Source organism: Ostrinia furnacalis, unplaced genomic scaffold (assembly GCF_004193835.3).
Source record: "Ostrinia furnacalis isolate ACB-3 unplaced genomic scaffold, ASM419383v2 OfSCF0767, whole genome shotgun sequence".
NCBI lineage: Eukaryota > Metazoa > Arthropoda > Insecta > Lepidoptera > Crambidae > Ostrinia > Ostrinia furnacalis.
In genome coordinates, this window is record NW_021131006.1 from 58,674 (window position 1) to 71,584 (window position 12,911).

The 12,911-nt window shown below is 35.6% G+C and overlaps 1 protein-coding gene across 1 annotated transcript; it reads left to right on the forward strand.

Moving 5' to 3' along the window:
* The first annotated feature begins 5,116 nt into the window (after window positions 1–5,116).
* Window positions 5,117–5,891, forward strand: LOC114349984 (alpha-crystallin A chain). Its single transcript, XM_028300600.1, has one exon. The coding sequence runs from the start codon at window positions 5,167–5,169 to the stop codon at window positions 5,827–5,829; it is 663 nt and encodes a 220-aa protein (XP_028156401.1). The 5' UTR covers window positions 5,117–5,166; the 3' UTR covers window positions 5,830–5,891.
* The last annotated feature ends 7,020 nt before the right edge of the window (window positions 5,892–12,911 follow it).

Consider the following 12,911-nt stretch of genomic DNA (forward strand, 5'->3'; position numbering starts at 1 on the left):
CATCTATACCTTGGTAGATTTTTTTCAAATGATTTTTTTATGTAGTTGGTTTCGTGCCCTTCTTCCACGCGTGTTTACATACACAAACAATGTTTTTGCGATTTAGAACCACAAATCTTATTAAACAATACAAAAGTAGTGTCAAGCCGCAGCCCGTCGCGACGTCGTCGTCGTAGAGCATCGATCAATCAACCCCATGTGCTACGATTTTTCGTAGTTAAAAAGTTATCATTTACATATTTTGTAACTTTTTATTTCATGACCTAGTAGCATAGAGGAATTACTTAATTCCTCTCTATGTCTAGTAGGTACTTATGCTTTATTTTTTTCCCCGGGTTGACTTTTCTCAGATTTCTTTTTTTAACAGAATCGCTATTAAAGTTATTGGTATGTAATAATATTATTGTATGTATATACTAGTGGTAGGTAGTGTCCGACCGAATGTTCGGTTTCGGTTTCGTTTTCGGTTGAGTTTCGGTAAAAACACGAGTTTCGGTTTAGTTTCGTTTTCGGCGGCAAACTTGCCGAAACTACGACCGAAACCGAATGTGCATTACGATCATAGTTTAAACTTAATTTATAGTATTATACAGGGTGTTTGGCGGAAGGTTAGACAAACTTCGTGGGTGTATAGGCAGGCCTGTTCATCTCCGCGAGTTTACATCGAAAACAAAAACGCACGATGGCCCCCTATAGGATTACTATTCGACAAAGCCTCACATACGTCATACGAGCGAACATCTGAAACGATTGACTCACGCTGCACGCACGCGTATTCTTGTGTATGATGGAAAAAATAAAGAAAATGGTGTACTAAATACTGTGCAGTATTTAACTGCCTAAATAATAATAAAAACAGAATGTACTTTTTTAAGTTGCCTGAAGTCACTGAGAGGTAAATAAGTAGTTAATATTATTCATGATAATTCATGCTAAATCATGTATTTCCTCCGCCATTTTCTGCAGTTTGGCACCTCACGTCACATCATTTTACCGAAGTCAGCCCTATAGCTTCGGCGCAGTACCGATCACTGACGTTTGTCAACAAAATGGTGCTTGACTCTTGAGACAAGCTAAATTACACCATATTGTTAATGACATTGAGCATACATTTTTTTAAATACCTTCGCGAAGTAAAACTTCTGTACGTAGTACTTATTATTATTTTGTGGTATAGGTAAGGTCATTCTAAGAATACAAGTTCGCCCATTTGCCCCTAAGTGACCTACTTTTTTTTAATCGATATTTTTGTTTTAATTTATTTTTTCCGAAATTTGACCAGAAAACTGCTTAATTTTTTTTGTCACGTGTTTTCAACCAATTTTTTTTATTTGATATTAATATTGAATATGTCTTTAGTTAGATAAAATTCAGATCCAGATAGAGATTGGATAGCTTGTTACGAGCCGCCAAAGTTTAACAAAAGTACAATCACGAAAAAAAATTCAACTTAGAATTAGATTAAAAAATGAATGGTGATATCGGATTGCCAATGATCTTGAAAACATCTCTAGCTTCTTTTCTTTCCAATGATATATCACACGTAGTAGTTAGATATTGAAATTCGTCAAAAATTAATTAATTAAGAAAATGGAAAATAATACAAAAAATAATAACGTTTTCTTTATTTTTCCCTCAAAATATGAGCCTTGTAAAGAAGTTTCGGTTTCGGTTTCGGTTTCGGCCGAAATAGACACCGTTGCCGAAATTCGTTTTCGGTTTCGGTTTCGGTCGTAAAACTAGTTTCGGTCGGACACTATAGGTAATCGTTTTTTTTTATGAAAAACAAACATCGCTGCGGCATGATTTTATGGAATACGATAATATTCACGAGAGTATTTGTGCTCAGGGTACCAGTGATTATAACCCATATGAACGAGTAGTTAATACCAAAAGGGAATGGCCAATAGGCTAATGGTAATAGCTAACCTACCTACTTAGTAGGTACCTAATTATTGCCTACTACAAAGAGGCAATACTCGTACATCTCAATTAACCGGCTTTAATGAGTTTATTACGCTAGCACTATGGTAGGTAATGTATTTGCATGGTCATGTTGCCAGACAACAGTTGTTGTCAGCGAGAAGTTAATTGAGGCGGGTGGCCGCGGGCGGGGGACATGCAAATTTGATGAGCGGGGGCGGACCCGTGATGTATTGCTTTTTGATGGGATTTCATACGCCGCGGGGCACGTGACGTGTGCGTGTAAACTGCATATTGCATTACGGTGCAAACTGCGATTGTATTACAGGGAAAATGCCTATTCATTCAATTACTTTTACTTACCTAGTACCTACACGCTTGGAATAGGTTTACATTCACTACCCAAAATCATAAGTGAAATTGAATTTCGAAATATTTTAAAGAATAATTAATTATTGAAATACCCAGATCCGTCACAGAAAATAAAACCCATCAAAAACAATACTTGTCAAAAAAACCAAGTCTCGCAACTCAGTTGTTCTACGGTAAAAAGTTGTGAGATCCATGTAATACCAAGTCCAGGCCAGGAAATCTTTAACGTTTTACATAAATTATTGACTTGGCCATCGCACTAAATAATTTTATTTACACGTGTTTTCATGCGATGACCAAGTCAATATATTTATGTAAAACGTTAAAGATTTCCTGGCCTGGACTTGGTATTACATGGATCTCACAACTNTAAAAGTGCTTTTTTTAAGCTTATTTACAGAAATAAATGAGTTTTAATGAGTTTTAATGAGTTTTAATGAGTTTTAACCCGGAACCATTTCACCCAGGTGATATCACCCAGATGAATTGATTCGACTAAAGCAGTCGCTTAAACTTAACTAAGGGTGAACACATGCGAACACACAGGGTGAATTAAGTAGGTAAACAAAGCCTGAGTGAAATGGTTTCGAGGTGAAATAAGGACACTAGTCACCCAGATGATATCAAGTGAAAAAATATTGAGTCATATTACTTCAAATTAGATGTGAGAATAATGAAATGTATTTGCAAGGAAAGTATACTTTAATGATCCTTTATTACCTGAGTTGTCGTTTTATTGCGTAAGTAAGTACACGTTTGTTTTTACAGTTATTGTGGGCCAATTAGTCACACCTAATTCAACAGTCATACCTACACCTTATCAATGTAATGACTAAGGAAGGAATGGAAAATATAATTCTAGAAACTTAGAAACAACGAATACTTCAAATAAAGACTTTGTGTGTTAGGTACACTTTGAAGAAAAGCCCGAAGATGAATCTACTCGTATGTCTTTTTATTTATTTCAGCAATAAGTTTTGGTTTGTGATGGTATTATTATTGTTTTTTAAACTTTTACTAAATAGTTTGTGCAATAAATGGTAAAAGTTTGGAATATGTGCTATGGAGCTCCATAAGCTATTAAATTACAATCTCACTTTTTTATTATTGAACGACAAGGTTATTTATGATGTTTATTAAGTATTGTACTGAAGGCTTTGTTAATTATTTTAATTTAACACATTTTTACACTTTGCACTAAGTCAGGAAACGTCTTGTATTTCAAAGGTCAGCATCACAAAGTAACCAATAATGACAAGAGTGTAGGAAATTGCCTTTTTATTTTGCTTACTTATAATCTAACTGCTAAGACCTGGAGGCTAAATTGTAAGCTAGCATGATTCTATTGGATAAGTTTGATATTAACTTGACGGAAATGAAAGTATCTGTACTTTACGAGTAATAAAGATAAACCATGTGTAATTATGATTAATCATCCAATAATGAGTCATAGAACTCTTTGTTTAGTTATGAACATAATTTAGATAGGAATTCATTATTTCATAAACTTACGAATTCATTCTGACGTCAATGTCTTTGACATTTCCTTGGTCAATAGATTGAATAATTTTATTTTATTGAAAATATCAGTTTATTTCTTGAACACCTTAACAAATTATACAATGAAGAATCTCTCAGTAGTTTGTTATCCTGCTGCTGTTTGACATCCCGTTTATTAGTAGGTATACGTGTTTCGGTGTCCCGAAATAAATAGATCCGTTCGAACTTGGAATTAGAATTTAAAACACACACTTGTGTGTTTACACAAATTCAAGTTTTGCGAGATTATGTTTTCTGGATGCCGCACAATATAGGTAGTTAGTGACATAATATGGATAATAAGACTACTACAAACCTCAAGATAAACGAAGAAGATGAATATTCCTAAAAGCCATACAATTTGTATCTGAACGAACAGAGACAATTCCCACGAAAATATGGAATAGCCGGAGATTTCCCCAAACACGCCTGTGATTCTTGCCTCAAGAACAACTGTTTCCGAGATGTTGTTTAAACAAACAGACATGGCTATTGTGTTTTGTATAACAGCTGATTCATGGCAGGGTATCACGTAGAAATAATCAGATCGTGAGGAAGAAAATGAGTTAATTCGCGACGATCGAGGAGAACTCTAGAAGGCTCAAGGTCGGATTATGTTGAGCAAAGATTAGTTTGTTGTAGATGAAAGTGCAGATGCGACAGTCATGTTTATGCCTAAGATTCCATTTTTGTTTGTTTTTGTATGTACTATTCGAGTATCTTTAAAGCTTCAAGTTTAATCTGTAATCTATATAAACAAAATCACATCTATACAAACAATCTATGTAAATATTTCTATATAAACAAAATGAATGAAGTATGAAATTAGTATGACACGTAGACCCAACTGAATACTGTTAATAATCTCAAATGGTTAAATAGATAGATTTTCAATTAAAAATACTACTGGTACGAGTATTTCATCCCGTATCTATCTCTATAATATCTCTATAATGTTTGCCAATATTTTTAACAGCCTACTCAAATTTTAGCTTAGTCTAAAAGTTGATTGATAATAATTCATAATTAACGTGATATGCCCTAATGCAACTTATCGGAAATAAATAATAATTACGATTATCTTGCTGAGATGAGTGAAGTACTAGCCTAAATTACCTACTCGTAGTATCTAATCATATTCCTTCCTTTAGAACCTATCCTACATTCAATATTTTTTACCGACTGGTAGTTCTGTACCAAATATTCTAGAACCGGCCGGCGTCAGTGCGGCCAGTGATGCGCTTACGCACCTCCCCACCTCCTCTATATAGCCTTCGGCGGCCGCGCCGGCCTCAGTTCACGCAACCGTACAGCCGCGAGCACACGTCAGTCATGTTCTCCCCGCGCCTCCTGGCGGTCGCCGCCGTCCTGGCAACTGTTGCCGCGATACCCACAGACAAACCCAGTGTCCCGCAACCGGTCACCACAATCACAGACGGAGACATCGACGACGCACCATGGTTCAGCTTCCCACTCTTCGGAAACCTGTTCGCGCCCCTCTGGAGGCTATTCCCGCACTTCTCCGAGATCGGCCCGAGAATCGTCGCCGATGACAACAAATTCCAAGTCATCGTCAACGTCAAGGACTACAAAAAGGACGACCTGAAAGTCAAGGTCAAAGGTGACTTCATCTTCGTGCAAGGATCTCACGAGGCCAAGCAGGACGACAGAGACGTCTACGCTAGCCAGTTCTTCCACACCTACACCCTTCCCGTCAACTCCAGCGGGTCAGATGTTACTGCTGAACTCACCAGCGACGGATACTTGGTAGTCAGTGCTCCTATCAGCACTGCAGCTGAAAAACCCAAGGACTCAGACCGGGAAGTGCCCATCGTTGAGACTGGTGCCCCTTACCAGAAAGAAGAGGCCCCATTGACAACAGTGCAGCCATCGGAACCCGAAGACGACCGAAAGGAGCCCACGACGCCCTCCGAACGAGAGGATGTGACAGAAAAGGACAACGTCATACCACACGGAAACGAAATCCCGCTCTAAAGTGATATTTAGTTCTAAGTATTTAATGGTAAATCAGTATTGTAATAAATATTTTTTTATTTAAAGCCAGTGTTTTGATCGCATGTCGGAATGCGGAGTTTTTCTCGTTGATATGAATGCGAGATGTGCGTTAGACGTGTGCTCGTATGAGGAGAACAATAGAGCCGGCCTTTTGTTTTTTTACGCAACGGTTAGTACGCAGGTGAAAACACAAGTTTCAACTCAGTGGCTGAAATATTAATATTTATTCGAACTTGAGCTCGACCTAGATTTTCAGTAGTCTGTAAAGTTTGAGAACTTTTAAATTCAAAATGATAAATGTTGGAGTAGTTTCTAAGGAAAAGCCACCATTCGCATTTACTTTCATTGGGGAAGTCCTTCGACTGAGTTGTTTTATTTAATGAATCAATTATTCTGTGAATACTTAAGTTTATTACTCACCTCTTTCTTCTCCAAGTGGTAGATCTGAAACCAAAACAATTGGTATTAATTTCATAATAGTATTTAAAAAGTTTTTAAACAATGAAAAAGTTATTCTTCAGTCTAATTCAAGTTTTAATAGGGTTTAAATCAGAAAAGTACAGAAGCGTATCGATAAAGTCAATTGATTTGTTTCGTCTTCAAATTGGAAGTTTTTACATCATTCGAGAAAATGTTATTGTTACTTTCGCCGTTTCATTATAACATTATGCCATTGTTCCACACACGTATTAATTTAATGAGTTTGGTTGCTAATTGAAATGAGATAAGTAAGTCAATGGTGAATTATAGTTATTTGATATCAGATTTTTACAGAAGTCAGCATAGATATTATATTTTCATACCATTTCCGTCTAAATAAGCCAATGAAAAAGTATCTGAATAATTAGGAAGTGAGCATGTTTCCAAGGAAAATAAGGTAGGTACATTTATTTATATATTTTTTTGTAACTTCTACACGTGCCTTCACTCAATTAGATTTCAGTTCAGCACAGACAAAGATTTTTATAAAACAAGCAAAGAAAAGTTAGTCTATGTTCTTCATCAAAGTTCAACCTTTTTTTATCGACATTTATCTAAATTCTTTTAGCGATTTTCACGTGAAATGATACAAACAATCAGTGTTTTGCTTCGCCTATAATATATCATCAGTTGCAGTTAATGGATCATCAATTTAGAGTAATTTAGACTTTACAATACATGAATTTCAAAGCAACAGAGATTATGGAGGTCGATAAAATCTGTTTTTGTTGCAATACAAATAGTATACCATCACTTTATACTGCCATTTAATTGATACTTAACAGAGCGGAAACATAAATATGTTAGTAATGTTATTTTGTAATAACGTATCACCTGATTTATAGTAAAGTTTATAGAGACTAATGACGGTTATAAAATCTTATAGTACGCTGTGACTTCATTTTTACAACGTGATACAAAAGAAGAAAAAATATCACGTTATAAATTAGGTATTTATTATGACATGAAATTCATCAATAAATAAGTATTTGCTTGCAATGGGGGATCATGTGCGATTGTGGTCAAATACCTGCCTTGTAAACATAAAAATAATAATTAAAAAAAGTGTTGGTTCGAGTTAATAATAGGTAACATTAAAGAGAAAAATTTAAAGTTTGACACCAAGTATCAGATACGAGATTTTAACTTAAATTTTGTGATATTATATGTTTCCCAGAACAATACAAGCCTATATTAAACTTTCGCGTTCTATTTGAACTAAAATAGTAAGACACGGGTCTCAACACGACGTTTATTATTGAGTTACATTACATCGCAGCCGAAACGTCAAGCCGTGAGTACATAATGTAACTTGTGTATTTTAATACAAGCCTAACCTACTTTAAACATATTTCCAAGACATCAAAGAATGCAGCCTATTTCCCTTCGCTAATATACAACTAATTATGCCAAACCTACATTTATGTCAAAAACAATTTAGTCTGAACCAAGAATGGGCAAATTTGTAGTCATAACAAGTCACCCACTTAAATTGTAATTCCACGCGTCAAAATTAGCACGAAACTCAGTTGGGAATTCATAATTAGATTACACCTAAAACAGTTATTTGACTGTAGCTTAGAGCTGAGATACTTCGTGAGGCATTCACTAGGACTTAGTTTTCACATAGGACATGGAAAAGAACTTTGTATTGTCATTTGGTACTAATAAATATTATTTCTTCCCATTTAGTGCGATAATAATAATTCTTGAAAGGCGTTTTAGTGGCAGAAGAGAGTAAGTGCTTTTTAAAAGCCTACCTTCAAAGTAAATGAGTCTAATGCGGGTTTTTTGGAGTCTACAAATTTTAAAATTTATTGCAATTAACATACCTTGATTGCATTTTTTTCTACTTATAAAAGTGTCCGTACGTTAGGTAAATGCATGTTCGTTTTAAATCTACTTGCCATATTAGAACTGCTATATTATATGTATTCCTAGTTAATAACTAATAAAAAGGTTCTGGAATGGAGTCCGCGTACCGGAAAACGCAGCGTGTGACGTCCACCTACAAGGTGGACCGACGACATCGTAAAGGTAGCAGGGAAGCGCTGGACGCAGGCCGCTACTAATCGATCAACGTGGAAAGCATTGGGGGACGCCTATGTTCAGCAGTGGACGTCCTATGGCTGAAATGATGATGATGATGATGAAAAAAAAAACTAATAGTTATTACAACATTATGCATGATATTAAATAAGGTATAAGAGGAAATTAAGATGCATAATAATGTTTTATTATTTTTTTATGCAGATCCTGTCTTACGATCAATAAGTTTTGTTTATCTCACACATCACGATCTATCTTTACATAATAAATATTTATCTTCCGTTCGGTAAGTATAAGCTAGACGGATTGAACAGTTTCAAGGGTCATCACTTTGTCTGCCTATTCTAGTTTTTATGAAGTCACAGTTCAAAGTCAAGGCCATGGAATACAAGTCGTTAATGACTCATCAATTACGCGCATTTAACCCTTTGACTTAGACGTTAGACTATAAAACTATATTTATCTGATATCATGTTACCACTAAATTAAAGCCTAACTTAATTGGCGCTAGTATAGATCGTTTTCATCTAAGAAGACGCGCCACACCAATTTTTGGTCGAGGAAAGTGCGGGTTGTCGAGTTTGATCCGCAATCCGAGCGTCATTATTGTAGTTGTGCGTGTGCACTCATGGATAGTACCGATAACACTCAAACATTAACGGAAGAATGGTGGGACGCGTCTTCGTGGATAAAAAGATCTATAGTAAGTAGTAGTAACTTTGGATCTCTGCTAAGTTCTTCTTAGTATTTCTGCTAAGTATTTCTTAAAAATCATTACGTGTCCCTAAGAAAAAGGGTTTCGACCGACATCAGACAGAAAACGATTATTCTTATTTAAACTTTCGAGACAGAACCATAAAAATAAAAACGAAGAACTTTAATTAGCAATTCGCATCCAAATTTAACAAAAAATATCGTGCATTTTCAATTTATTATTATTATCGTCTGATGCATTCGATTTAATGGCTTGGAAAACCCCACAAAACCTATATTTAAGTAGGTTTTAATCGTGAGATCACGTCCAAAAATAAGGTTGTTTTTCGAAGCAATTAGAAAAGCGAGCAATAACTGGTTTTGTACTCAAAGGCAGTGCAAGGCCAGCTCTCTTCAATCCATTTCTGGCGTATTTTAGGTCATACACTTCTTCACTGCCTCGATATAGTGTAGGCTGGGAAGGGATGTGGGGCCTGTCGGATTTCATTTATGTCCATAGTGTCGCGTGGTACGAGTACCTACTTACACGACTGTCTGATATAAAGCACACGTTTTTAGTGTTTTGTCTTAGGCCCAGAACAGACGGTGAAACGCAACTGCAACGAAACTGCAACTGCTAGTTACTTTTGAGTTTCATCTAAGTTTCTGCCATAGCGTCCGTTGAGAGACCACACATGACGCGACCAGTTTGAAACTTTCAGTTTCAGTTTCATTCATCAGAATCATCACAAAGTTGCAGTTTCGTTGCAGTTGCGTTTCACCGTCTGTTCTGGGCCTTACTGTTTTGATATTCTTTTGTTTCTTTTTTTTTGTTTTTAATATAATGCTGTTGTAGTATCAGTGCAAATGCCGCTTAAGGTATGGGTTTTGGGATTAAAATAAATGGTGTTTTTTATGTTTACTTATTTATGATTATCACTTATTTGCTCGGTTGTAAAGTTAATGACGTCACATGCCATCTTTCAATTCACTATTTTGCGCTTTGACATTTTTAGCTGCTAGTTTATGTCAAATATTATAACTGGTGCTACCTTCAAGACAATTTTAACAGCTTTTGCAGATTAATGTGACATTCGTTCAGATAGGATGTTGCATTTTGTAGTCTTTTCAGCTCTTTGGAAAGACAATGACACAAATCATAACCATACAGAAAATCAAAACCATCCATATAGGAATGATTTCCATGTTTACAAAACACAGTAGGTATAATGCAGGTCGCGCAGCGCACGATCTTTACGCCTTGCTGCGCATGAGTGGGGTACAGTGTGCTTACCATGAGTTTACGTTAGGTGTGCTCGCTAGCGACGGCGTAAAAAAATGACATTTAATTGTATGACATATTGTGCAGCGCCCCTAGCGGCTACTTTCAAGAAACATAATCTTCATAGAGATTTTTGACGTACTCTCTAGCGAGCGCACATAACGTAAACTCATGGTAGGTACACAGATAGATAATGAGTTTGTAATTTTACTAAAACATAATACTAACTGTAACTCACTGGCTGATCGGAAATAAAAATAATTTGTACGCTACAAAGTTAAAAGAAAAAAAAAGAAAAATGATTGATGTTAATTTCAGGGAAAAAAGATTAATAGGCAAATCCCTACTATATTATTATTACTACCAGTATGCCATAACTAATAAAATATCTAAAAAAAAAGGAATCTCTACGTAAAAGGACAAGATTTTTCGTGTTGTGTAAAATGACAAAACAAAATAATAATGTCTACCGTAAATTATTTAACACTAACATACCTTTCTGCCTAAGTTTGACAAGTCGACCTTAGCGAAGTAAGAAATATAGGTAGGTACTTATTTGTATGCAAATAAAAACATATCATTACATCGCCCGTGAACATCGAGTCAAACTGGTTGTTCGTTTGTGATCTAAAAATACATCTCGCTTATATTATTTATGTAATATTATGTACATACGACAGTACGAGTACATCAGACTATAAAGTTTTTTTTACAACTTCGCCCTTATACATAACCACATAAGATCCATGGTGTTGACCTTGACGTGCCGTCGTTTGTACGTGCTCATCAAATGCAGTTTTAATGTAACAAAGAGTTTGTGGAAAACGTAACGTCATATCTATGCTAATATCTATTCTCTCTGTCTGTCTGTCTGTCTGTCTTGCTTTTACGTTACGCTTAAACCACTGAACCGATTTTGATGAAATTTGGCATAGACATGTTTGAGTCCCGGAAAAGACATAAGATAGTTTTTATCCCGGTTTTTTAAACAGGGACGCGCGCGATAAAGTTTGAGAGACAAAATCCCACGCGGGCGAAGCCGCTAGCGGAAAGCTAGTTATTAATAAGTTAATAATCAATCTTTGTAACTAGTTTACAAGTACCAATGCTTCACAGTAATGATATAACTTTATTATAAACTTAACAGTACCTAAGTGTAAGTAAATAATTTACTTACTTCACCAAAATCTAGTTCGATATACGATTACAAAAATTATAACAGTGTTTTGTAACTTTGTAACATATTTTATACTCGTACAATAAACATAACTTATAATAATGAGTCATGCAATACAAGTATTCGTTTCAGTTGTAATACATGATTAGTTTTTATAACAGCAACAATCGTACTTTCTTTAATTAGTAGAAAAGTTTAATATAAACTAAGTAACTATTATTATATGAACGTCATTTATGAAAATCAGTTGAGCGTTTATCACATATTCACAAACGATGCTTGCTTAAGTGAAGCTGCAAATCGAACGCATAGCGTTGAATAGAGCTCTGTGATTGGTTCGTGTGTCACCCTGTGGGTCCACGCCCACTAGGAGTCAGGAGCGTCAGATTTATTATTTTTTGTTTTCTTTTTTGGTAAGTAAAAACATCCCAAAACTACGCTCAGATTTTTTAGACGTTTTACTTTTTTTTCTTATTAGAAGAAAAAAAAGTTCCCAAAAATGACCCGACAATTTGGTCTAATGAATCGTTTCCTATATCTGGTCCATTAATTATTTCCCCGGTATTTGGCGCCCTTATCGTGACGTCGAGTGTGCAAGCTCAGCACCTCATTATAAACGTCCTTGGTCCTTTTGTCTCTGGACGACCCTCGTGATAATTATCTTTAATTACATCACCTTTTTTCCGACCTATTTCAGGTGCATGCAGGCAAAAATGGCAATAATGAACGGTCAGTTTGGTTTTTTAGCCCCTGATAATATTACGGTTTTAATATTTTCTTTATTTATAATGTTTTACTTATCTTCTTTTTCTTCTTCTTGTCGTGTCGACAACAAACCTACACAATGTCAGACTAAAACTGCTTAGTGGCGTTGTCAGTAGGTAACATTCATTCAATCTTCCTGCGTGCAGTTGTTTGGGCAGGGCACGACATCATGTGCTTCATCGACTAGGGAACACAACCACACTTACAATACACATAGGGTAGTTATAGTTCTTATGTTTTACATATTGTCCGCTTTTTATTTACACGTAGGATGCCACGCGGTTCACCGGTAAGTCTCAAACTATAAAATTTATATTGTGTCTAGGAGCCTCAACAATCAGATACTAATTTCAGTGCCTCTGTGGTTAAGAACTCCGGGAGAAACTTGCTTTTTCCTTCAGCATGCCTGATCATCACTTTCTATCAGGTGAGATGCAAGCTAAGAGCTTTCTCCACGTGGTTTAAAGAACATGTTCTTTCTTATTTTCATCCAAATTAAAGTCTTTGTTATTGTTTAATTGATTTTCAAGATAAAAACATTAATTTTCTTACCATTATTATCATAAACAAAATAATAATACCTTATTTATCAACAAAACATCACATCTTCCTTGT